Source organism: Leuresthes tenuis, unplaced genomic scaffold (genome assembly GCF_036924035.1).
Source record: "Leuresthes tenuis unplaced genomic scaffold, fLeuTen1.0.hap1 SCAF_20, whole genome shotgun sequence".
Classification (NCBI taxonomy): Eukaryota; Metazoa; Chordata; class Actinopteri; order Atheriniformes; family Atherinopsidae; genus Leuresthes; species Leuresthes tenuis.
Genome location: NW_027325374.1, coordinates 20,298,524 through 20,325,744, shown reverse-complemented (window position 1 = coordinate 20,325,744; position 27,221 = coordinate 20,298,524). Strand labels below are relative to the sequence as shown.

Here is a 27,221-nt window from a genome sequence, read left to right as displayed (position 1 = left end):
TCCTGTGTGTTTCAGTTTGAAATGTAATGAATTGTCTCAGAGGAATGAATGCAAGATTGCTTGCCTATTCGTGGCATTAAATATCAGAATATTTTAAACTTTTGAACAATTTGATAACCACTGCTCAGTTGTTAGAGTTGTGCAATTCTAAATAGAAGACAGGAGAATGAGCTGCAGCAGAGGAACTCATATGGAGCCACACACAGCTGGAAGCTCAACAGACAACTGGGATCTTTTCTTAGATTCTAGACAATGTGAAATACATAATTTGTGGTTTGAAGTGTATGAATTTGCTCCCATCATCCTCAGGTGGAGCAGATGAAGCACAAAGACGATCGTATCAAGCTGATGAATGAGATCCTGAACGGCATCAAAGTCCTCAAGCTGTACGCCTGGGAGAAGTCTTTTAAAGAAAAGGTTCTGGCCATCCGGCAGAAGGAGCTCAACGTGCTGCGCAAGACAGCCTACCTGGGCGCGCTGTCCACCATGGCCTGGACCAGCGCCCCCTTCCTTGTAAGCTCGGTCCTCGTGTCTGGAAGGGACTGTCGAGACAGCTTTCATAAGCTCTCAAGTCATGTTTTCCAGCTATAAATACAATACGACATGTGTTCAGATATAGCCCAGATTTTACAAAGGAGCTTTATTGGAAGCTATTTTAAAAACAAGGTGATGAAGAGCTCCTTTGTGTGTGTGCTGTAGAAGGTAGACAAGATTCAGGTCAGTTTTGTAAGTCAGATTTCAGTAACGTTGCCTGCTGTAGGTTGTTTGGCTACTCGCAACATTTATATTTGCAGATACAAAGTCCCATTTTTCACATTTTATTTTTCCTACACGCTGAAGCTGCGAAGTGCTCCCATTAGACTGATCAAACAGCTGTTTTTGTGCTTCAATCGGGTGTAGTAACATCTGATTTCCTTGACAGCACTCTCAGTTTACCACTGTTTCTTATTTCTACTCTTTAAGTCGTACACTTGTTACACTTGCTGTAACTTGAGTCAGGCCCGGTTCATAACATTTGGGCCACATATGGCCCACATAACACTGGCCAGCGCTGTGAGTGAGTCATAAGCGCTCAAAGTAGCCCAAATAGGTCTGTTAATTCTCTCTCAGTAAGCATATTTACATGCTTGTTAGTCCAACCGAAATCTTAAATAATGCAGGGGAGGATGGAATCCCTCCTGCATGTATGTGCTCAAATAGACTAAAATGGGTCTAGGTGCCCTGCACATGCTCCATGCTCCAAGTTCCATCGTTTTGCTAAGACAGTAAAGTGCAGGCGTGTATTTATACATCTGAATTCCCAACGAAGCCGCTCTCATTCACATATTCTTCTATTTCTTTTGTCAGACGGCTAAATGCATCAGAAATTGTGATTTTTTTTTTTTTTAAAGCTTCTCCCTCTTTATCGTCATTATCAGGAGTGGTGCTGTGCTGTGATTAGAATGACAAAGAAACAGAGCTCAGTAACTGGGAAAAACTGGGAAAAACTGCACAATACCGACCGAGAAATATGAGCTCAGGCAACCAACACGGTGCTGCAAACAAAATGAGAAACGGTGAAGTCGCAGCTACCGTTTTGGCTTTCATCATATCATAGCTGGGAATGACTGAGCTTTAAATAAGCAGCGAAAAACCTAGTCATAGAAAAATTACCCGAAATGTTTATCCGTGGAGGATGAGTCTGAACCCGACCGACTGAGTGGAATTTCAACAGGTTTGTTGCACCTGATCCGGGAGGCCGAAGCGCCACATAAGTTTGTGCTTATGTGCTCCATCTATTCATTATTATTCGCTGTTTTATGCCTTCGATCAGTTTGCTGTGAGCTGCAGTGCTAATTTTAGCAATACAAATCCACTACAAATAGATGGAAAGGGTGCAGAGGTACAGGGTTGCTGCAGGTTTCTGTATATTTAAGCTAGATATTGATCGCATTTAGAATTAGAGTCTGTTGTAGGTGGAGGCTTTGGAGAGGTGTGGTTTACCATCTTTTTGGCTTTGCAGCCATTAGGTATTATGGCTCTGATCTCTGCGATTTTGTACATGTTTAGAGAGTTTTAAGATTGATATCAGCTTGGTACAGCTGACCAAATGCTTTCAGGATATTGATTTAAACCACATGGTTTGATTACTAAGCCTAAAATTGTTGCGTTATGCTTTTATTTTAGTATCATGTTAAATTGAACCCTCTCCAGATCTTCTAAATAGCAGAAGGGAAGTTAAATATTTTCATGACTCTTTCAACTGTTCCACATAGCAAAGCCAGACAAGTCTAAGTTGACACCATGGCAACATCCGCTGACGTTCTGTGTACTGACTCGTAACATAAACTCAGAGAGAAGCATTGCTCACTCCTGGAGGTCTGGATGTTTTGTGCGAAGACGCGTGGGGAAAGGATTGCACATGCCACGAAGGCCAAGAAAATCTGAGCACAGTGTATATGAAAGCATTTTATCATCAAGTGACAGATAAATGAACTCCTAAGCAGCCAGAAGTCAGTGTTTGTAAACCGTTGTGTGCAGGATGTCCCCGCATGTTTACATAAGGTTCTTTGCTGAGTTACGAGTTGTCTATCTAGCATCCCGTTTTGGCCCTGTGTTTCCAGGTTGCCTTGACATCGTTTGCTGTGTATGTGACGGTGGACGAGAACAACGTCCTGGACGCGGAGAGGGCCTTCGTGTCGCTGTCGCTTTTCAACATCCTCAGATTTCCTCTCAACATGCTTCCCCAAGTGATCAGCAGCATCGTTCAGGTGGACTGCTTTTCCCGTCTTTCCTGTCGCTTCCCTTCTGAACTTCCTGTCCTGTGCGTGTTTGTTTGGCAGGTTTGCTTGAATGTGTTTATTCTTCGTTTTGTTCGCAGACCAGCGTCTCTTTGAAGCGAATCCAAAGTTTCCTGAGTCACGATGAGCTGGATCCAAACTCGGTGGACAGAAACATCACAGCCTCGGGTAAAATTTAACAATGCTTTTCTTAAAGCTTATGGCAACACGTTGTTTATTGTCATTTGTCATGTGAATTTCATTATTCCATTGTTTAAGCTCAATAGCTTCTTAAAATACAGTCCATAACTGAAAGTCTCTGCCCTGCCGTGGGTGCCTTTGTGCTTAGAGAACATCTGGATGAGTGGTAGTCATCACCTGTGTCCAAAAGCTGCTGAAAAGTTAGTCACATGTCATGTTGTTCAACAGAGTTTGCAGTGACAGTAGTGAATGGGAAATTCACGTGGGCTAAAGAAGACACACCTGTCCTGCACAAGTGAGTCATGCAAAGCCACAAGCTGCTGTTTGCTCTTGTTTTATGTCTGCAGCCCGGTCATGACGATGTTGACTGTGTGTTTGCAGCATTAACGTGATGGTGCCCCAGGGCTCCCTGCTGGCTGTGGTGGGGCACGTTGGCTGCGGGAAGTCCTCCCTGATCTCTGCACTGCTGGGTGAAATGGAAAAGGTGGAGGGAGATGTTTCCATTCGGGTATGACTTCATTTCATGTTGTGCAACCCTGATTCTGAATAGAGTTGGTACACTGTGCAAAATGTAACCTGCGTTTACGGAAGACACGGTTCCTGAGCCCACAGAATCATATCCGTCAGGGGCGTCAAGTATTTCTTTTTTTAATCATGTCTCTTATGTAAGTGTCTACAGGGTCCCAGAATCTTTTGGCAGTGTACATGATGGAATATTCAAAGTCTTTGCAATTTTATGTTAAGGAACATCTTTCCAAAGAGAGACTCTGCTCTCTAAGGTGCTCTTTTTCTACCCAATCATGTTGCCAGTTATCCTTATTAGCTGCAACATGGTCTGTTTCTTTTTTTAGAAAAGCTTACTTTTCCAGCCTTTCGTTGCCCCGTCCCAACCTGCCCCGACTCGTTGCTGCCATTAAATTAAACATGAACAACAGCAATGCTTATTGTGTTGTGATGAGTAATTAGGGTTGCAGATCACATTTGAATTAGCAGGTTATTTTGGCACCTTTATTTGACCTTTTGCCCCCTGAAGATGACTTCGCTCAATGTTTTGTGTCAATTGAGCATGTGTGATGTGAAAAAGGTTTCGTTTTGATTTCTTTTTCATCTTTCCGTCTTTAATTTTAATGTTATGTTTATGCGTGTGGCGGATTTACAATCATATCCCAGGTAGGCAGGAAGTGTAAGGGGGTTTTGCCAAATAATCAAGGTGGGATTTGAACCCACATGAAAGGCGGCAATCTTACTACTACACTATCCATCCACCAGAAGAATAACCTCCAGTGCGGGTATTTAATGCCACAACAGGCATGAAATCAACCACCCAAAGGAGGCCATCGCAGGCTTAGCCAAAAGGCCGAGAAGCGATCTAATCTCACGGCCTACGACTTCTGCTGCTGCCTCAGCTCTCTCATCAGTCGTGTTTACAATAAAGCGGATCTGATAAAAGGCGTAGTTTACTTTACACGGTCCGCCTGCTGCACAGCAGTTGGTAAAGCACCAAAAATGAGACAGTAAATGGAAAAAGGAATGCAACTTTTTATTGAGCAATCACAAATGAAATACTGCACGGTAATTCAGAGCAGTATTTAGCAGACTGTGCTTTATATAACTATGCTTAACAGTTTTTGTGTCCAGTTGTAATCACAAAACATTAGACAGCAATGGCATGTCAGATTTACTACTGCAGGAGCAGTTGTTAGAAATTGAGAAACCGTAGATTCTTGCGATGGAAACACGTGAAAGAACAGCCGTCTGCCTCTGTCCTCAGGGGTCCGTGGCTTTCGTTCCACAGCAGGCCTGGATACAGAACGCCACCCTGCGGGACAACATCCTGTTTGGAAATGCCTACAATGAGCAGAAATATCGCTGCGTTCTGGACGCCTGCGCCTTAACCCCGGACTTAGAGGTGCTGCCTGGAGGAGACTTGACTGAAATAGGCGAGAAGGTACAAAAGCTCTCTTTCGTTTCTTCTACTTTTCTCAAGAACCTCCTTTTGGTTTGGTTCTGTTTTCCTTTCAGCATCTCTTATCAGGCTCCTGATATTCTCTCTAGTCTCTTTTTACTCTCCCAAGTTTGCTGGATGCTTTTCCTAATTTGATCAATTTGTTTGGAGGATCCCTGAAATGAATTCACATGGTAGGCTGGCAAACGGCTGCAGTGGTAGAAGTGTCACTTTTCTGTCCTGCAGGGGATCAACCTCTCCGGGGGTCAGAGACAGAGGGTGAGTCTGGCTCGAGCTCTGTACAGTGACGCTGATGTCTACCTGCTGGACGATCCACTGTCTGCGGTGGACGCCCACGTGTCCAAACATATCTTTGACAACCTCATCGGTCCAGAGGGGCTGCTGAAAGGCAAGGTGAGAAAAATCTGAACTCCTCCAGATTACAGTTTGGATGCATTTTGATCCCAGGAACCAGGGACCAAACGGAGTTCCAGGGGAGAAAGTTCAGCGCCCAAAAAGGGCCCCAGACATGGAACCTTTGGGGTGGGGCTTACAGACCTGAACTTTTCTGATTGGTCAAATGTTCCCAGCAGTTGCCATGAAGGGGCAGTGTCCAGTTGGCACAAGAAGGGATCAAATCTGAGCAATAAAAGATGAATCTTTTTTCTCACAGCTGTTACATTCAAGGACTATAAATAAAACACCAAAAACGTAAAAAAAATGTGTAATGTGTTTAGATTTTTAGTTACTACAGAGTTGGCAGCTCTGGTCCTGTGTGGAAATGCAAAGTAGCACGGCTGAGATGATTGAAACGTATGTTCCCGGTGCTGCTGGTCAAAATAAAATGAGGAAAATGAATAAAAGCCACTGTGGTCGTCTGACAGGCCTCATGTTGGCGTGTTGATGTTAGCATGTTGATGTTAGCATGTTGATGTTAGCATGTTGATGTTGGCGTGTTGATGTTAGCATGTTGATGTTAGCATGTTGATGTTAGCATGTTGATGTTAGCATGTTGATGTTAGCATGTTGATGTTGGCTCGAATCACCACAACCTCAGAGCTGCGTGCATGACTCGTCTCTTAGTCTTGCGCCTGTGGAGGAAGCCGAACCTTATCTTTTTACTAAAGATATCATCTTTAATCAGTTTATTACTCGTCTTGTGGTGTAAATATGAAACTTAGGCTCTGATAAGGGCCATGTGAATTCTTTGGTGTTGCCACTTTGATGTGAAAGGGAATACGCTAAATATGTCGCTGAAGTTGAGCTTCTGATAACACTTATGTGTTTGCTTTATTTGTGTATAATTAATTAAAGCAGAAGGTTTCCTGTGTTCTTTGACTCCAAGACACGCATCCTGGTGACACACGGCATCAGCTTCCTGCCTCAGGTGGACAACATCGTGGTGATGGTGGACGGCCGGGTGTCGGAGATGGGCTCCTATCAGGAGCTGCTGAAACAGAACGGAGCCTTCGCCGAGTTTCTCAGGAACTACGCTCTGGAGGACATCATAGAGGAGGACGAAGCCACTGGTAGAGCAGCATCTCCTCCGATTTAATGTCAAACTCCTATTGCTCTTTAAAAGATGGTTGCAGAGTTTATCTTTCTGTTTTTCTTATGGGGTTCACAGAGGAGTTGATAGAAGATGAGGAGTTGTTCCCCAATGACGCTCTTAGCAACCATCACACAGACATGGTGGACAATGAACCAGTGATCAATGAAGCTAAGAAAAGTTTCATTAGGTATCGGAAACACTTCAACTTTTATTTTTTAAAGTAGGAAATCACATTAGAATGACTGCTCCCCGCCACTTTTGAAGTTCAGCGTCTGTTTGCCTCGCACCTCCATCCCGTTTCCAGGCAGATCAGCATCGTTTCATCAGAAGGAGAGAACCCCAGGTGTCGCTCAGTGAGGAGACACGGCTGCAGCCAAAGGAAGCATTCAGAGCCACAAGAGAAGAAGAAACCACAGGAGGCGGATAAGCTCATCCAGGCAGAGACAGCAGAAACGGGCCGGGTGAGTCCATCACAGACTGATCTGATCTGTTCTGTCTTCTCCTCTTTTCTCACTGTAGCTGACGGTGACATCTGGCCTTTTTTCCCTTTTAAGTCTTTTTTTGATGGCAAGGTTTTGCTGATTTATTTTGTTTACTTCTTAATTGTCATCACTGACTAAATGGAACCTTGTGTTTACCTTGTGTAAAGATGTTGTACCAAAGAAGAGAAAATGCGCTTTCCTACATATTAAAGAGTCGCTGATGTTTGTTCTTGGCGCTTCTGCTAACCGGACTCTCTCCTAACCAGGTAAAAACAAAAGTGTACCTGGAGTACGCCAAGGCGGTGGGACCACTGCTGTCAGTCGTCATCTGCCTGTTGTACGGCTGTCAGAGCGCCGCCGCAATTGGAGCAAACATCTGGCTCAGCCAGTGGACCAACGACGCCTCAAGAAACCAGACCAAGGAGAATGTTAACATGAGGGTGGGGGTGTACGCAGCACTGGGCATTGTACAAGGTAAGAAACGCTCAATAAACTGAACGTTTTTTTAAAGTCAGACGCTCTGTGATGTGTGCTCCCTCATCAAGGTGCTGAAATGAAGTTTTAACCTGAGCTACTGTTTTTCTCCATGGCACCGCATGCCACTTCCACCCACACAGCTTCCTGTTGGAAATAATCAGAATTCATTTGCCTTCCAGACAGTTTTAAAGGTTTGTGTGTGTGCAGGAGGGATGCTTAAACACACTGAGAGCACTGCCTCTACCTCATACAACTAAAGTACATTGTTTCTGTTGTTCTTTTGAGCGCAGAGGCTGTGGAGGGGACATATTCATGCTTTAAAGTTACTCCTTTCCGAGTGAGCCTTCACCTCTTCATACTCAGGACAGATGCTGCCGATGCCTACATTACATTTTCACTCCTCAGTAAAACCTTCCTTTCCGATATCTTCCCCCTCTTCTTCCTCTCCTGTGGGTTAACCCATTCTCAGGTATCCTGGTCATGATCTCTTCCTTCACTCTAGCCATGGGGAACATCGGTGCAGCCAAGAAGCTGCACTTTAACCTGCTGAACAACAAACTTCACACGCCCCAGTCTTTCTTTGACACCACACCTATAGGACGCATCATCAACCGCTTCTCCAAGGACATCTACGTCATAGACGAGGCGCTGCCTTCTACCGTCCTCATGTTCCTGGGCACCTTCTTCGTTTCCCTCTCCACCATGATAGTTATCATTAGCAGCACACCCATTTTTGCTGTTGTCATAGCACCCCTGGCTTTCATATACGTCTTTGTTCAGGTACTCTTGTTTGGGACGCGTCTTTTCCGTTTCCCTTTTTTTTCTTTGCAAATGAGTGACTCTTCCTCTTCATGGAGTGGCATGTGGCTTGCATGTTGCAAACTTTGTAACTTTCGAGTGTTGGCTTCTTCTTCCCCCACTGTAGCCTGTGACGTCGATGACGAGCACCGGTCGCTGCGATTTCCTGCTTCCCTCTCCTAAATTCACTGTGCTCTCTCCGCAGCCAAAGCACTTCCTGTCATGCCTGCAGCCTACTTCCACAACCTTTCACACACACTTAAAGCAAACTTCTGTTAGGTGGAGCAATGTGGTCAACTACTGCAAAATGTGCCGAACGTCCCCACAGTGGAGCATAAACGCCCTCTAGTGGTGGAGCAGCATTAATGCACCTCAGTCTGTTTAGTTCACTGCAGCCTGTGACCAGATTCGGGGTGTCTGGGTTTGTTATTGTGATTACATAAATGATGTCTGTGGGGTTGGTTATGTCACTACTGTTGCGCAATGTGTTGCCTCTGTGTATAACAGAACTGTTGTCATGGCAACATGGAGCATCTTAGTTCCCAGGTGGGATAATGGCAGATGGTTGATAAAGGGAGTAGTTGAGTTCTTCTCGTTTTCCTTCATTCAGGCTTCATTTAATGGCTGCATTCTAGAAGATTTCTTTTTGCTGTTAACAGAAGTTAAGAATAACACAAAGGTAACAGCAAGGGGTCTAAATTACTGATTAGACGAGTGGGAAATGATCAGATTTAATATCTTTGTTTAATTTAATATCTGAGGGTCAGATGCTGCAAGAAAAGCTCACAACTCCTGTTTTGGTTTATTTGCTTCTCAGAACATCCAGGCTACTGAGTAGAGGCCTGAATCGCTGCGTTCCAGAAGCAGCTCTGTTGTTCCTTCAGTTCAGCTGGATAAAAGATCAGATCAGTCATACATGCATAAGGATACATGCACAGCAGTATAATGAAACCAAATAAGCCCTTAATCTGAAAAGAAACAGCTTTTTAAGCAGTAAGCACGTTCATATGACAATAGAAAGAAACGAAATATTGTTTTATTGTGTTTTAAAAAAGGACTTTTTAAATGCATGTGTCTAAACAGCCCTAAAAGAATCGGCTATGAGTCACTTCAGCCTGGTAATGCAAATGTAGCCATTTAGTTCAGTCCTTCCTTCATCACTTCCATTTATTTAGTTCCGAATGAAGGTAGTTTTACCGTCATAGCTCAACTCTGAGCTGATAAAGTGCTGCTGTTGGATTAGTGCTGTGGTTTGGCATATTGGGAGTGTGTGCAGTTAGCACATTTGATTTTCTGACTTCGTCAAAGAGCTAAAGTCCAGAGTCACCGGAGGCTCATGCAGGAGCAGGTGATGTTGTTTTATAGGGCGGTGACAGATGTTTAGTCTCAGATACACACACACACACACACACACACACACACAAGGGTCCCAGGACACCAAAAGTCTGGTACTCGTGGTTACACTCGGCTGTAATAATCTCATACACAGCAAACATGGGAAAAAAAAGGAAGACATTTTTTATAAAAAAAGGGAGAAACTGATTTAACTTGGTCTTGTTTTCAGTCTCGTGTGGAAGCTGCTGTGTCATTAGACATCAGGAACAGCTCCTTATCCATTTAACACAGATGTTGTTTTGTTGTCACACTTGACCCCCTCCCCTCCCCCCTTCTCGCAGGTGTGCTGATTTTGGTTAACTGCCTGCTGTGCCGGGCCTACAGTATGCTGCGGGCGGCCAAGCTCACGCACTGCAACATGCTTCAGGGGGTCCTGCGAGCTCCGCAGGCCTTCTTCGAGAGCACCCCGACTGGGCGGTTACTAAACCGCTTCAGCAAAGACGTGGATGCTATAGACTCCCACATCCCAGATAATATTGACATATGGATGCGCACTTTCTGGTACACACTGAATGTGCTGCTCATATGCTCTGCCCTCACCCCAATGTTCCTCATAGTCATAGCCCCGTTAATGGTGTTCTATTGGTGGGTTCAGGTAAATAGGAAACGAGTCTGCTAACTCATTAATACAACATGCATGGCTGAGAGTGCTGTCGAGTGAGTGTGCTGGTAGATTGTTGCATGTTTGAAGAGACGATAATCGCTGTTCTAGAGCTTTAGGCCGAGTGTCATTTGATCTTTGCTCAGTAGTCAGCTGTGTGCGTACATGTAGCGGCTCTCTAAGTAAAGAGCGGAAGCCTCTTGAGCTGGTTACAAGAAACACTGCAACAAGACATTTCAGCTGGATCAGAGGGGTGTACTACGAAGCTGGACAAATGCCTTGGGGAGGTATTTGGAGCATAAAGTCAGAGTTTTGAATGAAAATCATCTGGTGGAGGCTTTTTCAGAGTTAGAGGGTTGAATCTATTTTGGTGCCTGATATTGTTACTGAATTGAAAAGTGCTCGACTGTCAAATTCAGAGCCGATTAGTGAATTTAGTCTCGGATCAGTTGTTGGCATTTTATTTGCCAAACGTATTCATTATACAGTTTAATCCATGAAATCGTTGGCAGCCTGGACTAAAAATCTGCCCTTCTGAGCAGAACTCAGCGTTGAAGTGAAACTGAGAATGATTCTCAGCTGTGGAAATGCGTTCTGTATGAAACCTGTTGGGCTGTGCGTTCTGCCACTAAAGCAGCGTTACAAACCGCAGGAACCCTGCCTTTAGCGGATGAGTCAGAATGACCTATGCGTTTTCAGATTTTGTCCCAATTTGTTGCTGATATCAATCTGACAGAAACTTGATTTGGTGTGAGACGATGATGTGCCACCTTATTATGGGACAGTGTCGGAGCTAAACGCACCTCTCCAGCAGGCAGATGGTAACTGAGCACCTCTTGTTCTAACTGCTTCATTTGAATTCTGATTAGTCATCGTTTTTACATCCTCATAACCTGTCCATTTATACAGTATGATCTTTTTAAAGAGCAAAGGTGTGAAATGACACATAAAACGGCTCTTTTAAGATGAGCGAATAGATCATAACCGCTGTTGTCACACCTGATGTCTCTGAGTGGAGGTTTAGTTTTGTAGTAGTTCAGTTCAGAATTCCGAGCCGTGCTTCGTAGTTCACCCTTCTGCTGATATATCTGCATCCTGACATTGCCGATACGTTTCGGTCGGTTCTTGGAATCAGGGCTGCTCTGAAGGCAGAAATATCTTCACTGATCTCATATCAGATGTTGAGAAAAGAGCTGCGTTTATTTTTGCATGCTTAAAGCAGTTTATCATTCAGTCAAAGAGAACCCTCCTCCATCATTTTCTTGAGTTCTAGGTGTGGGAGTTGTAGACATGAGACCTTTCCTCTTTGCTCTCTTTCAGTCTTTCTTCAACCACGCATTCTTGCACAGGTTTGAGTATTCGTGGCAACAGAGGACTGATGAGGATATTTCTGCCCAGCGAACAGCTCGGTCTAACACGTTAGTGGTTGCAGGAGGTAGAAAACTACGCTTGTTAATGGTGGTGTGTTTGCCGTCTTCATCACGGCTGCGCTGATTTCTCTTTTTGTTGATTTTTGCCTAACTTTTGCCAAATGAAAAAAAAAGAAAAGCCCACTTGCATATTCTCTGTAAAACGAGGGTATTTTTTCCTTTTTTTGGTAGTGGTTCTGTGCCATGTTGAGATGTGAATGTTTTGCTTGTAGGTGGTTACATCAAAGGCTCAGGAAAAGGAAAAAAAACCCCTCAGAAGCATTTTATTGGACAGTTTAGACTGTGGTGACAACATTCTTCTCTACCAGACCTTCACAGATCTCTAGAAAATTGCACAGATGAAAGGGAGGTTCTGTGTTGTGAATCTAACTGGACTAAAATCAGCTCTACTAACTCAAACCCATGCTGTTCCTGCTGCTCTGTCACAGCACCCGCCCTGCATGGCCGACTCTATGCTGCATGACGTATCTTTAACCCACATTTGCTGATCGGCTCCACTCATTCATATCGATGTAAACAATATGAGAACATACTGGTTGCACTAATGAAAACAGAAGTGGTGCTTGAAGCTTCTAAGTCTTTCCAAAAAAATCGTCGTTTCTGATTCTGTAAATCAGATTTTAACAACAATATTTGTGCAATGAAAAACAAACCCCCTGCAGTTAAGAATCCACAGAGCTGGCAGCCCTGTGGAGAGCAGTTCTAGTTCCAGCATTACAGTCTACTGCAGCTACAGCATTCCTGAGCTTAATGATGGAGCGCTGGTGTAGACTGGGAACGTTAGCTGGCACCTTGTCAACAATCTGAAACTTGGAATATCAAATGACTCTGCAGGTGCTTTGTTCCACACGGCCTTCCTTTATTACTCTGTGTGAGTGTGTGCGTGCGTGTGTGGGCTCATACATGTGCAACATTAACAGTTTTGAAATTTCTGAGTCTGTGTGAAACCCGGTCAGGTTGTAACCTTGTGTTTGTTTCTCTCCCCCTCAACGCCTGTAGAGATTTTATGTTGCCACGTCTCGACAGCTTAAGCGTCTGGAGTCGGTCAGCCGCTCTCCCATATACTCCCATTTCTCTGAGACCGTCACAGGCTCTAGTGTAATCCGAGCCTATGGCAGACACACTGCCTTTGTTCTGATGAGTGATATGAAAGTGGATGAGAACCAAAAGAGTTACTACCCTGGTATAGTGTCCAACAGGTAAGTGTCTTGCCGCAGAACAGCAGCTCTTTGTTCCAGTTTTGTTGAAATCACACAGTCTCACAGCCACTGGTGTCATACAGGAGACATAATGATTAATCATCCGGCCCATTAGCAGCTCTTCATAACAGGTAAATCCAACTTCAAAGGAACATCAACCCATGACATGTACAAACTAAGTCCATAGTAGGAGGGTAAGTAGCAGCCAGGTGATTAATGTGATTAATTGATCATCAGTAAGTGTGAGCAGCTCTATAAAAGCAGAAGTTTTGTTGGTCTGAAACAATTAGAAAAAGACTGAACAAGTATGGCTTGTTTGGAAGGGTTGCAGGAGAAAGCCTCTTCTCTCTAAAAAGAACATGGCAGCACAGCTTAGGTTTGTGAAGTTACATCTGAACAAAGTAAAGAAAGAGAAAACCAAACACAGCATATCAGCACAAACACCTCATACCAACTGTCAAGCACGGTGGTGGAGGGCTGATGATCTGGGCTTGTTCTGCAGCCACAGGACCTGAACACCTTGCAGTCATTGAGTCTAACATGAACTCCTCTGGATACCAAAGTATTCTAGAGTCAAATGTGAGGCCATCTGTCCGACAGCTAAAGCTGGGCTGAAACTGGCTCATCAACAGGACAATGATCCCAAACACAGCAGAACAACAGAATGTGTGAAACAGAAAAGAATCAAGGTGTTGCAATGGTCAGAGTCCAGACTTCAACCTGATAGCAATAACATGAATATGAATGGACAGAAACTTCTATTAACTGAAGCAACATTGAAAAGATGAATGAACTAAAATGACTGCACAGCAAAGACTGATAACATCACATAGAAAATGATTACTGTGAGTAATTGCTTATGAGTGGTTCTACAAGATACTGAATCATTAAGTCACTTTTCAGACACTGCTTCTGCCTTTTGGCTTAGTTTTTATTCAGTAAATGATGCTGTGCGACATGTCATGTGTTTCTGTTCATCTGAGGTTGCTTTTGCCTCGACCCGGTAAGAACTTTTTTGTTTTAAATGTCCTGATCTGTAAAACTGGATTAGGGTGACTAATAATCAAAAGTTTCAAATTGTGCAAACAAACAAATATATTCAGTTTATATCACTTCCCTTTGGGGAATTGTAAAGTATTATTAAACTGAACTGAATTGAATTGCTCTCAAGTCAAATCATTATCGGCAAAATAAACACGAAGTCAAGATTTGATGATATTGAAAGAAAAGCCGTCACATGAGAGCTCAGCTTTCTTAGATGGTGATGATCACCACGACGACAGAAGCGTCACATCTATGTTGTAGTTGTGATAGAGAAGGGAAGCAGTGCGCTGGCAGTCCTGTCGGAGCCGGCGGCTGTGAACAGAGGCTGAAAGACACAGAAGAAAATGAAAACTGTCAATACTGGAACACGGCGTTGGCCTGTTTCACAAAACCTGCACACACTCAAAGACTCCATCCACTGCACGTCGTATGCAGTCCCATCTCTGAGCAACACCTTTCTGACAGCACACCACAGCTTTCTCTTCTTTTTATCTGGTTAAAGCACAGCTATTTCAGCCACTATGAGCCCCGTCCATCAGTCGCACAAAGACAGACATGAATCAGCACTTTAATCTCTTTTTCATAGAAATAGCAGTGGTTGAGGTGGAACTTGTTCTGACTGGACCCTGCTGTTGTTCAGGTGGCTCGGAGTACGTATTGAGTTCATCGGGAACTGCATCGTGTTGTTCGCCGCCCTGTTCGCCGTGACTGGAAAGGAGAGTCTGAACCCGGGCCTTGTGGGTCTGTCGGTGTCCTACGCTCTTCAGGTAACTGACTGTAGTCATGTGATCAGGCAGCAGTTAGCTCCTCTCTCTGTCTGCTTTGTATATTTTCTGTCTCATGTGTATCACTGTTTCCAAGGTGTTCGGAGTTGTCTCACAGATACACACTCAGCGCTTATTGTGGTTCTAACAGGTGACTATGTCTCTGAACTGGATGGTGCGCATGACTTCGGATCTGGAGAATAACATCGTAGCAGTGGAGAGAGTGAAGGAATACTCTGAGACCAAGACAGAGGTAGGCTGTGCAGCATGTCCACATATTCCATATGGAGACCATGTTCATTCATCATTCAGTGTGTTCCCGTATCACAGTGTTTCTCTTAGAACAGACCGAAGCTTCTTTCCAGACTACCGAACACACTATTCAGCACAACTCCAAGACTACTGTCTTTAAGTTTGTATGATACCAAATGTGAAAGGTGTCCATATCCATATAACACTGAAAAATGATCAAACTGACCCCAGCTCTGTTCTCAGGGTTTCTTTCTCCTGATGAAACGTGTTCTTTAAAACTTCAGCAGCCATTTGCTTTCTGTGGGTGTTGGTGCACTGAAAAACCACCAGATGTTTCTTCTTGTGTTCTCTGCTATGTCAGCTGACCTGGCTGCCTAACACACACACACACACACACACACACACACACATCATACACAGTGGAAGGAGAAGCAACATTTCTTAAATGAGTTAAAGCCGACCAATTAGATTTTGTTTTCCTGATACGAGACATCTCTGTTTGTCAGTCAGTGTGTAAAAGTTAAAAAAAATCATGAAAGAAACCGGAGACGTATCTACTTTAAGACTTTTTTTTGTGTTTTTACAATTTATTCACAGAAATGACACAATCCAGCAGTAGGTTTGACACATTCTTTGTCTTTACTTCGCCTTTACATAGTATTTCTTCCAGCTGGAAAACAACAACACTGAGCAGCAGAGGTACAGAAGGAATGATGTCGCCCGACACGTGACGTAGTTACGGCCTCTTTTAGCCACCAAGTGGCAGAAAGACAGCTGTCTCAGTGGCCATAGACTGTTGAAAACATAGAAAATGCATCAGAGTTATTGTATTTGATAGAAAAACATGGACAACAGCGCCTGTTTGGTCCGTGTTGCTGGATGTTAGAACGACACAACGTCAGGGGAACAATAACAGGTCTGTTCTGCCTTCATGTGTAAAATCTGCTCCAAATATGTTCAAATAAGTGTCGCATTAACAGATGGCCAAATCGTTCCTCTAACCTGCCTTTTTAATCTTGATGCCCAGGTTCACAAGTCGGGTAGTGTTCTAGTCCCCCTGATTCTGCCTGAGTGTCCACATGGGGCGTGTCTATCTCTGCTCATATCCAACACTCCCTCAGTTGGGCTCTGTTTACTTTTAAAGTGGTGTTGGCTCCGGGCTGCACTGAAAACACAGGAATTTGCCCACACTCCATAAAACCGCCCCACAGATCAGCTCAAACAACACAAGACCTATAAACTGTAACCAGATCCAGAAATGTTACATTACCTGGAGCCAACGTGAGCGCCCATGTTACATAGGACAAGCCCCGCACTGTACAGCACGTACATTTTCAGCAGACGTCACATTGTATGCCCATTTCAGTGCATTACCTTCTGTAACTGTTAGTGAAAGCTTTTCTTTAGAGCATCCAATATGCCCCAGAGGTGAAATGGATGTCTGGCACCACAGTCACTCAGGAGGCCAACTCTTGGAGTTCTTCGAGTGATAAACAAATCTGTTTGCTTAAAAGACCAGCAGGCTGATGAGTTGTTCAGAGAGTACGTGTTTCTGCTCACAGGCCCCCTGGGAGGTGGAGGACAAGAAGCCCCCTGCTGAATGGCCCATACAGGGGAACGTGGAGTTCCACGAGTACAGCGTTCGGTACCGCGAGGGTCTGGACCTCGTCCTGAAGAACATCACACTGAACGTCAAGGGAGGAGAGAAGGTGGGAAGAGGTTTTTTTCTCACTTGTAAGGAACAAGGGTTCATCTGGGGGGCTCACAACGGTTCTGCGTGATTCTGTGCAGATTGGCATTGTGGGTCGCACGGGAGCCGGCAAGTCCTCCATGACGCTCTGCCTCTTCAGACTGCTGGAAGCTGCTGCAGGAGAGATCACCATCGATGATGTGAAGATATCAGAGATCGGCCTGCACGACCTGAGGTCCAAACTCACCATCATTCCACAGGTACAGGAGGGTTTAAACCAATGTTTCATTCACATTAGAACATAGAAAACACGTTTTACGTGAAAAATATTAACTTATAAATAATATTACAAGATAAACGAAGGTAGGTAAATTTAGGAGGGTCTAAGGTGAAGAGAGTGGCAGTTTGTTCAAGAGTGGGAGAAAGTTACTACGATAATAAGGAGGCAAGGCAGCTTAGACAACGCTTTTGATTGGGAGATGCAGGTAGATTTAGGAGGAAAGCTTGTTGTTCCCCAGGAAATAGCCTCTACAAATCTAAGGCCTGACATAGTCATGTGGTCTAGGAGTAGAATGAAAGTCTATTTCATAGAGCTGAGTGTTTCTTGGGATGACTTAGTAGTAGAAGCATATGAAAGGAAAAAGCTTAGTTATGTGGAGTTAGGGACAGAAGCAGAGCAGCGAAGATGGAAAGTTAGGATATGTCCAGTGGAAGTAGGATGTAGAGGATCTGTTGCAAAGTCTGTTGTCTCATTGTTGAGGGAGTTGGGTGTAAGTAGACAGAGTGTGAGGAAAATGGTGAATGAAATGTCTGATGAGGCAGTAAAGTCCAGTCAATGGATTTGGATTAGAAGAGGCAATAGTAGCTGGGGGCCGAGCAGGGGGAGCACTTAGGGTAAACAGATGCATGGAAGAAGCAAAGAAGATATCCAGGATATATTTAAGTGGAGGGTGTGGCCCATGTGAGCCTTTTGAAACCAGACGGCCATTTCAGGTAAGTTGGCCTTGTTTTTTTAGTGATTGTAGGGCTGTTTAGGTGAGTTTGTCTGCTGAATCTGCTAGTGTGTCTTGTCCTGCCTCCACCTCCACCTCCACCCTCTATAATTTCATTACCCCCTACCCGAACCAGGGTTTGAATCCCATTCCTACTTATCTTTACCTCTTCTGTTTCTACCCCCTACCCAAACCAGGGTTAATATCCCCACCTGCTATGACTGGTGTGCAGTTGGTGAGAGGCTGGGGTAGCTTGTGGTTGTGGAAAAAAATATGGTTGTTGTGGTGTGAGGAGCAGTGATGGCTGGCATTAGGGGAGTGACTCTGGGATGCCAGTGATCACTGTCCAGCCTCCTGGAGGTGTCGTTGGCCCAACTAGACGAAAAGGTGAAAGGAGGTTCCCACCTGATGACCCCAATGACATGTTGGTCAGCACTGCTCACTGGTCTATCTTGGGATTATAGGGAATTATTCACGGAGTCTGGTCCATTTTTTCTTTAGCACAAGTTTCTTGTGTTTTCCTTGAAGCTCTTCTTAAATTTGATGGCAGCACCTGAACTATTCCACTTCGAAGCCATGCTTTTGTAACATCTGTAAACATATGGGAACTGAGGAGACCAGTTTGCTGGGCGTTTGGAAGAGGAACGTTGTCCCTTACTTGAACTGTGTTGACATTCCAAGTGTTCCTGAGCCCACGCAGTGATTTTCATGTCAGAATCGCACCTGTTTTTAAGGTATCCGATACTGATTTTCAGCCCTGCTCCTGTGCACACAGAGGTATCTCCAGTCTCTCTGAATCTTTTTATGATCTACTGTTTCTGTAGACGATGGAATATTCAAGTTAAATGAAATTTCACGCAGGAACGTTATTCTGAGACTATTTACAGACACAGTTTTTTGCAGATTGCCGAGTCACTGCTTATCTTTACTTCCAGGAGACTCTGCCTCAGACAGACACGCCTGTAACTTTCTGTTATAACACCCCAAACACCAGCCACAGTACTCTGTGACCTGTTGCCCGACGTCCCTTTATGACATTCACAGCTCCTGAAAAACCCGTTCCACACAAATGCATACAGGCTCCCGTTCCTCAGCAGCTTTTCTTCTGTAGTGCGAGCCGTGTTGGCTTACATATTTGTAAACTAGATGAAGAGAAATTGACCGACTAACTAACAAATATAGGTCCTCCTCAGGAATGTCACCAGGTTTAGGTGGTGGGCGTCCACACAGGAGAAAAAAGCGGCAAAAAAAAACTTTTACATTAAACGTTTCATTGTACAATACGAGTATATTTGTGATGTAAAACTAATTATGAGGTTAATAGTTGAAGTTCATGTTAAATCCCACTAAATGGTACAAGTCTGCCACCTGCTGACATAAACTGGTCAGCATCCTGCGTTGTCACTGTAAAGGTTATGAAATGTAGTCTGACGGTAGGTTTAGGCTGTTTGGAGCTGATAAATGGCAGAGTAACAACTCCGTAGGTTGTTCTGCTGCTCTTGGAATATATATCTCTGATTTTAAATAAATTTAAGAAAAAAAACTATTAAAATCTGACGACAACAACTGGGAACTTGATCACAGCCCTGATCCCTGTGTTTGGATACAGGATTCATGGCGACGCTTCCTGTTGGTGCTGGTGGGAGGTTAGCTGCCGGTGTGTTTTCGGCTTAAGTTTCTCCTTTTATACCCCGTCGTGTTACTGACTTCAGCTGGAGCATGTTTCTTTACAGAACCACCTACTCTTCCAGACTTGTTAACCCCCCCCCCCCCCCCCCAACTTTATTGAGACTTGTTGCTTCCACCAAATTCCAGATGAGCTCATATTTTTCAAGCACTGCTGAAATGTCTCACTTTAAACATTTGATATGTTTTCTATGTTCTATTGTGGCTTTTTTATGAGATTTGCAAACCGCTGCACTCTGTGTTTATCAATGTTTTACACAGTGTCAAAACTTTTTGGAAATTGGGGCCGTAGAACTAAAACTAGAGCTGCAATGATAAAGGACAGTTTTCCAATTCAGTAACTCGGGAAGAGATCAAAAATACACAAAAAATCTGTTTACTGAAAAGCTACAGCGCTGAAGATGAACCACCCGGCGCTGCTCGGGGCTGTTTGCATCTGTCAGCTTTCTCAAAGCTCCGTCCCTCTCGCAGGAGCCCGTGCTGTTCTCCGGGACACTGAGGATGAACCTGGACCCTTTTGAGAAATATAACGATGAAGAGGTGTGGAAAGCTCTGGAACATTCTCACCTGCACAAGTTTGTCAGCAACCAGCCGGCCAAGCTGGAGCTGGAGTGTTCAGAGGGAGGAGAGAACCTCAGGTATGTTCAGGAGGGAGGAAGCAAAGTGGGCGAGGAAAGCTGCCTGTGAGTCTTGTTTTTAAGGTGTTGTTTTGTCTCCAGCGTGGGTCAAAGGCAGCTGGTGTGCTTGGCTCGAGCTCTGCTGAGGAAGACGAGGATTCTCATCCTGGATGAAGCTACCGCTGCTATCGACCTGGAGACGGATGATCTCATCCAGTCCACCATAAGGACTCAGTTTGAAGACTGCACCGTCTTCACCATTGCACACAGACTCAACACTATCATGGACTACACAAGGTTTGATATGTGCAGTATATTCATTATTAGCTTAAAGGGAAAATCCATGAAACTGATTACATCAAATAGGAAAATGAACAAAATAATGTTGCCTCTTCATGTCAGTGTCCTCAGGTCATTAAGGATTGTCGGGATTCATTTATGCACAGCACTCTTAAAGTCCCACTACAGCAGTTCAGTCAGCCTGAGGTCTGGACTTTGACTGGACCATTGCAACACCTTGATTCTTTTCTTTTTCAGAGATTCTGTAGATGTGCTGCTGTGTTTAGGATCATTGTCCTGTTGATGATCCAGTTTCAGCCAAGCTTTATCTGTCAGACAGATGTCCTCACATTTGTCTCTAGAATACTTTGGTATACAGAGGAGTTCATGATGTGGCTGCAGAACAAGCCCAGATCATCATCCCTCCACCACTGTGCTTGACAGCTGGTATGAGGTGTTTGTGCTGATATGCTGTGTTTGGTTTCCTCCAAACGTGCTGCTGTGCATTATGACCAAACATCTCCACTTTGCTCTGGTCTGTCTAAAGGACATTGTTCTAGAAGTCTTGTGGTTTGTTCAGATGTAACTTCACAAACCTAAGCTGTGCTGCCATGTTCTTTTTAGAGAGAAGAGGCTTTCTCCTGCAACCCTTCCAAACAAGCCATACTTGTTCAGTCTCTTTTTAATTGTGCTGTCATGAACTCTAACATCTAACATTCTAACTGAGGCCCGTAGAGTCTGAGATGTAGCTCTTGGGTTTTATCCAGTTTCTCTGAGCATTACACAGTCTGACCTTGGGGTGAACTTGCTGGGCTGTTGACTGCTGGGAAGATTGTAAACTGTCTGAAAATATAACCAAATATAGTCCCCCTGATTCTGGCTGAATGTCCACATGGGGCGTGTCTATCTCTGCTCATATCCAACACTCCCAACTAAATATAAACAAAGTGTTCCTAAGTGACGGCCAGAAGGGTTTTTACTGAACATTATGGTGTCACTGTGTGAAGTTCATCTTATATATATGAAATGTGGTCACTTCTTCATTTTTATCCTAGCAGACATTTGTTTGAAATTACCTTTGACCACCAAATTCTAATCAGTTCATCCTGGAGTCAGCACCTCACCTCAGGCCATGACTGTCATCAGCGAGGGAGCATAAGAAAGATTAGTTTGCTCCTATGGTGCCACATAACAAGGTAGAAACAAAAGCCACACATATAACCCTGCTCTTCCTTTATCTGCCAACCTTTGTTGTCAACATTGATCTTTGCCAACTGAATAAAAGTCTGACTGCTGAGAACAGAGGCAGCACTAAAGTGCACTGCAGGGTATTGGAAAACAGGAAGTGAAATCAGAAATGACAGAAACACTTTATGTTTGAGGCCTCAGGAACCAAACAGCTGTCAGCGATGGCTCCTGCTTTACAAGCCACAGCTGGTATCTGCGGAGGACCCGTCCTGTGACGAGGACCCGTCCTGTGAGGAGGACCCGTCCTGTGAGGAGGACCCGTCCTGTGAGGAGGACCCGTCCTGTGAGGGCCTGTCCTGTGAGGGCCTGTCCTGTGAGGAGGACCCGTCCTGTGAGGAGGACCCGTCCTGTGAGGAGGACCCGTCCTGTGAAGAGGACCCGTCCTGTGAGGAGGACCCGTCCTGTGAGGAGGACCCGTCCTGTGAGGACCTGTCCTGTGAGGGCCTGTCCTGTGAGGGCCTGTCCTGTGAGGAGGACCCGTCCTGTGCGGAGGACCCGTCCTGTGAGGAGGACCCGTCCTGTGAGGAGGACCTGTCCTGTGAGGACCCGTCCTGTGCGGAGGACCCGTCCTGTGCGGAGGACCCGTCCTGTGCGGAGGACCCGTCCTGTGAGGAGGACCCGTCCTGTGAGGACCCGTCCTGTGCGGAGGACCCGTCCTGTGAGGACCCGTCCTGTGCGGAGGACCTGTCCTGTGAGGACCCGTCCTGTGCGGAGGACCCGTCCTGTGCGGAGGACCCGTCCTGTGCGGAGGACCCGTCCTGTGAGGACCCGTCCTGTGCGGAGGACCTGTCCTGTGAGGACCCGTCCTGTGCGGAGGACCCGTCCTGTGAGGACCCGTCCTGTGCGGAGGACCCGTCCTGTGCGGAGGACCCGTCCTGTGAGGACCCGTCCTGTGAGGAGGACCCGTCCTGTGAGGACCCGTCCTGTGCGGAGGACCCGTCCTGTGAGGACCCGTCCTGTGCGGAGGACCCGTCCTGTGAGGACCCGTCCTGTGCGGAGGACCCGTCCTGTGCGGAGGACCCGTCCTGTGCGGAGGACCTGTCCTGTGAGGAGGACCCGTCCTGTGCGGAGGACCCGTCCTGTGAGGGCCGTCCTGTGCGGAGGACCCGTCCTGTGCGGAGGACCCGTCCTGTGCGGAGGACCCGTCCTGTGAGGACCCGTCCTGTGCGGAGGACCCGTCCTGTGCGGAGGACCCGTCCTGTGAGGACCCGTCCTGTGCAGAGGACCCGTCCTGTGCGGAGGACCTGTCCTGTGAGGAGGACCCGTCCTGTGCGGAGGACCCGTCCTGTGAGGACCCGTCCTGTGCAGAGGACCCGTCCTGTGAGGACCCGTCCTGTGAGGACCCGTCCTGTGCGGAGGACCCGTCCTGTGCGGAGGACCCGTCCTGTGCGGAGGACCCGTCCTGTGAGGACCCGTCCTGTGCGGAGGACCCGTCCTGTGAGGACCCGTCCTGTGCGGAGGACCCGTCCTGTGCGGAGGACCTGTCCTGTGCGGAGGACCCGTCCTGTGAGGACCCGTCCTGTGCGGAGGACCCGTCCTGTGAGGAGGACCCGTCCTGTGAGGAGGACCTGTCCTGTGAGGACCCGTCCTGTGCGGAGGACCCGTCCTGTGCGGAGGACCCGTCCTGTGCGGAGGACCCGTCCTGTGCGGAGGACCTGTCCTGTGAGGACCCGTCCTGTGAGGAGGACCCGTCCTGTGAGGACCCGTCCTGTGAGGAGGACCCGTCCTGTGAGGACCCGTCCTGTGCGGAGGACCCGTCCTGTGAGGACCCGTCCTGTGCGGAGGACCCGTCCTGTGAGGACCCGTCCTGTGAGGAGGACCCGTCCTGTGCGGAGGACCCGTCCTGTGAGGGCCGTCCTGTGCGGAGGACCCGTCCTGTGCGGAGGACCCGTCCTGTGAGGACCCGTCCTGTGCGGAGGACCCGTCCTGTGAGGACCCGTCCTGTGCGGAGGACCCGTCCTGTGCGGAGGACCCGTCCTGTGAGGACCCGTCCTGTGCGGAGGACCCGTCCTGTGCGGAGGACCCGTCCTGTGCGGAGGACCCGTCCTGTGAGGGCCCGTCCTGTGCGGAGGACCCGTCCTGTGAGGACCCGTCCTGTGCGGAGGACCCGTCCTGTGAGGACCCGTCCTGTGCGGAGGACCCGTCCTGTGAGGAGGACCCGACCTGTGAGGAGGACCCGTCCTGTGAGGGCCTGTCCTGTGAGGGCCTGTCCTGTGAGGACCTGTCCTGTGAGGACCCGTCCTGTGCGGAGGACCCGTCCTGTGCGGAGGACCCGTCCTGTGAGGAGGACCTGTCCTGTGAGGAGGACCCGTCCTGTGAGGGCCTGTCCTGTGAGGGCCTGTCCTGTGAGGACCCGTCCTGTGCGGAGGACCCGTCCTGTGCGGAGGACCCGTCCTGTGAGGAGGACCCGTCCTGTGAGGAGGACCCGTCCTGTGAGGACCCGTCCTGTGAGGACCCGTCCTGTGCGGAGGACCCGTCCTGTGAGGAGGACCCGTCCTGTGCGGAGGACCCTTCCTGTGAGGAGGACCCGTCCTGTGAGGAGGACCCGTCCTGTGAGGACCTGTCCTGTGAGGGCCTGTCCTGTGAGGGCCTGTCCTGTGAGGAGGACCCGTCCTGTGCGGAGGACCCGTCCTGTGCGGAGGACCCGTCCTGTGCGGAGGACCCGTCCTGTGCGGAGGACCCGTCCTGTGCGGAGGACCCGTCCTGTGAGGAGGACCCGTCCTGTGAGGACCCGTCCTGTGAAGAGGACCCGTCCTGTGAGGGCCTGTCCTGTGAGGACCCGTCCTGTGAGGAGGACCCGTCCTGTGAGGAGGACCCGTCCTGTGAGGGCCTGTCCTGTGAGGACCCGTCCTGTGCGGAGGACCCGTTCTGTGAGGACCCGTCCTGTGAGGAGGACCCGTCCTGTGAGGACCCGTCCTGTGAGGAGGACCCGTCCTGTGAGGAGGACCCGTCCTGTGAGGACCCGTCCTGTGAGGAGGACCCGTCCTGTGAGGAGGACCCGTCCTGTGAGGAGGACCCGTCCTGTGAGGACCTGTCCTGTGAGGAGGACCCGTCCTGTGAGGAGGACCCGTCCTGTGAGGAGGACCCGTCCTGTGCGGAGGACCTGTCCTGTGAGGACCCGTCCTGTGCGGAGGACCCGTCCTGTGCGGAGGACCCGTCCTGTGAGGAGGACCCGTCCTGTGAGGAGGACCCGTCCTGTGAGGAGGACCCGTCCTGTGAGGACCTGTCCTGTGAGGAGGACCCGTCCTGTGAGGAGGACCCGTCCTGTGAGGAGGACCCGTCCTGTGAGGAGGACCCGTCCTGTGAGGACCCGTCCTGTGAGGACCCGTCCTGTGAGGACCCGTTCTGTGCACTGTGGCTGACACCTGCTGGCCCGTATTCCTTTAATGACCAGAGGAGCTCTGTCTGTTCCAGAAAAGTTTACCATAAGTTCAAAGAAACCATTTTCAGCCTGTTCACCGATCCACTTGATTTTATTCATAGAATACAATATTTTATTGTATTGATTCTCCGACAGTTTGGCATAAAGTGTTGAGACGGCCCGAAACCCAATCCTGACACCCTGTCACCAATTATCTGAACGCATCATGCTTTGGCAACACTAGACTGACGACAGGCAATCATTGCAACAGAAACACTGCACACCGACTTTGAAGATGGTGTCAAGTTGCTGCTGTATTTTGCCCCTAAGTCTGTGTTTAGAAATCTTTGTGAATGAATCGTCCTCTGTTCTCTTCTCTCCTCTCACAGAGTGCTGGTGTTGGACAAGGGACAGATTGCCGAGTTTGATACTCCCACGAACCTCATCTCAAAGAGAGGAATCTTCTACAGCATGACTAAAGATGCAGGACTGTCACAGTAGAGCTGCCTTTTTGTCCAGATGTCGCGGAGCAGGGTCGAGGATCAGCTCACTTTCCTTCAGTCTGACTCTGTTTTACACTCGGCAGCCGAACTGAGGGGTGTTTTTCATGTGCACTCATTATTATTATTGTTATAATTATTCTTTTTGGGGTTTTTTGTTTGTTTGTTTGGTTTGTTTTTTAGCGCACATCCTGCTCATTTTAAATGAAGCCTGACCTCTTTTGCAGACTTGGGTCAGGTAACACTTGTAGGTCAACACATGCTCTCCTTTTCTGACTGTCCTGTCTTCACCTGCTTCTCTGGCATCTAAATAGGAAAAAAAAAAACGAGCCGTACATGCAAATGCTACGCGATCCAAGTCTGCGCTGTAGTGCCTTCTGTCAGTGGGATAAAGAAAGCCAGTGAATGTATCGTTTTCTAATCGGCTGTCTGCTGCAAAACAACTTAAAAAAAGGAGGAACTTCTTTTTTATTTTATTTTATATTTTCTACAAAGAATACTGTGCCACTGTACCTTCCTCATAAGAAAATAACCTCCACCTTTGTGATAAAAACCCACTTATTTTTGTACTGTACCATTATTTATGCTACTTTTTAAAGAATTGTCTCATCTAGGGAAGTTTTATCAGTTAAATATGTGATTCTTCTGTGAACCAAATCTATGAAAACTTGAATTCTGTATCACCAAAATATGAAAAAGAAAAAAAAATCAATGCCTTTTATTAAAAAACAAACAAAAAAAACAAACAATATTTTTGTGACGGTGTTGAAATGAACTTGCTGACATCTGTCTTGCCTGGATTAAAATCGCTGACTGGGGACAAAATCAGTCCAGCTCCACAGGTGAGTGTGAATAGAGCAGGTGTGAAGAAGAATGATCGTCAGGACAACAGCGACAGGACTCGTGTAAAGTCCACTGAAGCTCTGGAGGAGCATGAATCTAAACTGAAAAACAACTCAGATAATCGTCAGGTGTTAAGAAATATCCTTCCGTCTGTCCAGTTTGAGATCACACATTAACCCCGCAGGGTTATCCTGCTGCTGGTATTACAAATCTCCGATTTGGCATGTTCCTAAATCATTAACAAACGAGGACAGATGAACGAACAATGAGCTCTTCCACTTTGATTTATGGTGCTATAGAATTTCATGTCCACGTTGCCATGTGGTTCCACAACCATGTTGTGTTTTTATCAGTTCAATTCAATAATTAATTCATTAATCCTCAAAGGGAAGTTATACTCCAGTTGCTTAAATTATGAGGCAAAAGCAACTGAATAAATGGAATAAACTTAAAAATAAATTAAATAAAAATAACAATCGGCAGGCAAAAGTTTTGGAGAGGAAATGTGGCAGAGATGGGATTGGGTTGTTGTCTTTGTAGCTCGGCAACAACTCGACTGAGACGGCTGCTTACAGGGATGAACTCGATAGATGACATGGACGGAAACTCAGAGCCACAACAGTTGGGGTGCAGAAATGCTGCCTCTAGGTAACATGTCCAGGACTGCATCATCTGTTGTTAACCACCACTGCAATCCCTCCTCCTCCTTTCTCTCCATCGTCTTCCCGCTCTGCATTCTGGACATCTCTTCTTCCTCTGAATCTGGGGTCATATTCCAGGCATTCCTTGAGCAATGGGAAATCCCAATCAGCTGATCCAACATGTGAATAACTTTCCTGTTTGCATGGTTACGCATCATAACGGATGCAAAAGGAAAAAAAAGAAAAGCCTCATTCATAAGTAAAGTATCAGAATCGGGACGTACCAACTCCATGATTAGGATTAGGATTCTGTCTTTTGAAAGGAGGCTCAACATGTAGGAACTCAAGGAGCCAGTTTTACTCCAGTTGATTAATTGTAAAGGTCAGGAAATCCCAAGTTCTGTATGGTTTTCCAAACAGTTCACCATTAAATGAGGGAAAAACAGCTGGACGTGACTGACAGCG

General features: G+C 46.7%; 1 protein-coding gene across 2 annotated transcripts in view; it reads left to right on the top strand.

Annotated features, from left to right (window-relative positions):
• The window catches only part of abcc3 (ATP-binding cassette, sub-family C (CFTR/MRP), member 3), a 59,833-nt gene extending 33,821 nt beyond the window's left edge, over positions 1-26,012 (top strand). The window contains exons 12-31 of one of the 2 annotated variants that reach the window (XM_072373850.1): positions 310-513; positions 2,604-2,750; positions 2,861-2,948; positions 3,189-3,255; positions 3,342-3,468; positions 4,732-4,908; positions 5,152-5,319; positions 6,251-6,434; positions 6,533-6,644; positions 6,762-6,918; positions 7,206-7,413; positions 9,891-10,204; positions 12,640-12,839; positions 14,524-14,650; positions 14,799-14,900; positions 16,462-16,608; positions 16,691-16,849; positions 19,739-19,905; positions 19,987-20,181; positions 25,162-26,012. In XM_072373850.1, coding sequence (XP_072229951.1) covers positions 310-513; positions 2,604-2,750; positions 2,861-2,948; positions 3,189-3,255; positions 3,342-3,468; positions 4,732-4,908; positions 5,152-5,319; positions 6,251-6,434; positions 6,533-6,644; positions 6,762-6,918; positions 7,206-7,413; positions 9,891-10,204; positions 12,640-12,839; positions 14,524-14,650; positions 14,799-14,900; positions 16,462-16,608; positions 16,691-16,849; positions 19,739-19,905; positions 19,987-20,181; positions 25,162-25,273 — 3,162 coding nt within the window. In that variant the 3' untranslated portion in view covers positions 25,274-26,012. Of the gene's footprint in view, positions 1-309; positions 514-2,603; positions 2,751-2,860; positions 2,949-3,188; positions 3,256-3,341; positions 3,469-4,731; positions 4,909-5,151; positions 5,320-6,250; positions 6,435-6,532; positions 6,645-6,761; positions 6,919-7,205; positions 7,414-7,885; positions 8,197-9,890; positions 10,205-12,639; positions 12,840-14,523; positions 14,651-14,798; positions 14,901-16,461; positions 16,609-16,690; positions 16,850-19,738; positions 19,906-19,986; positions 20,182-25,161 lie in introns of both variants that reach the window. The other variant, XM_072373851.1, reaches the window with a different exon arrangement.
• Positions 26,013-27,221: the final 1,209 nt, after the last annotated feature.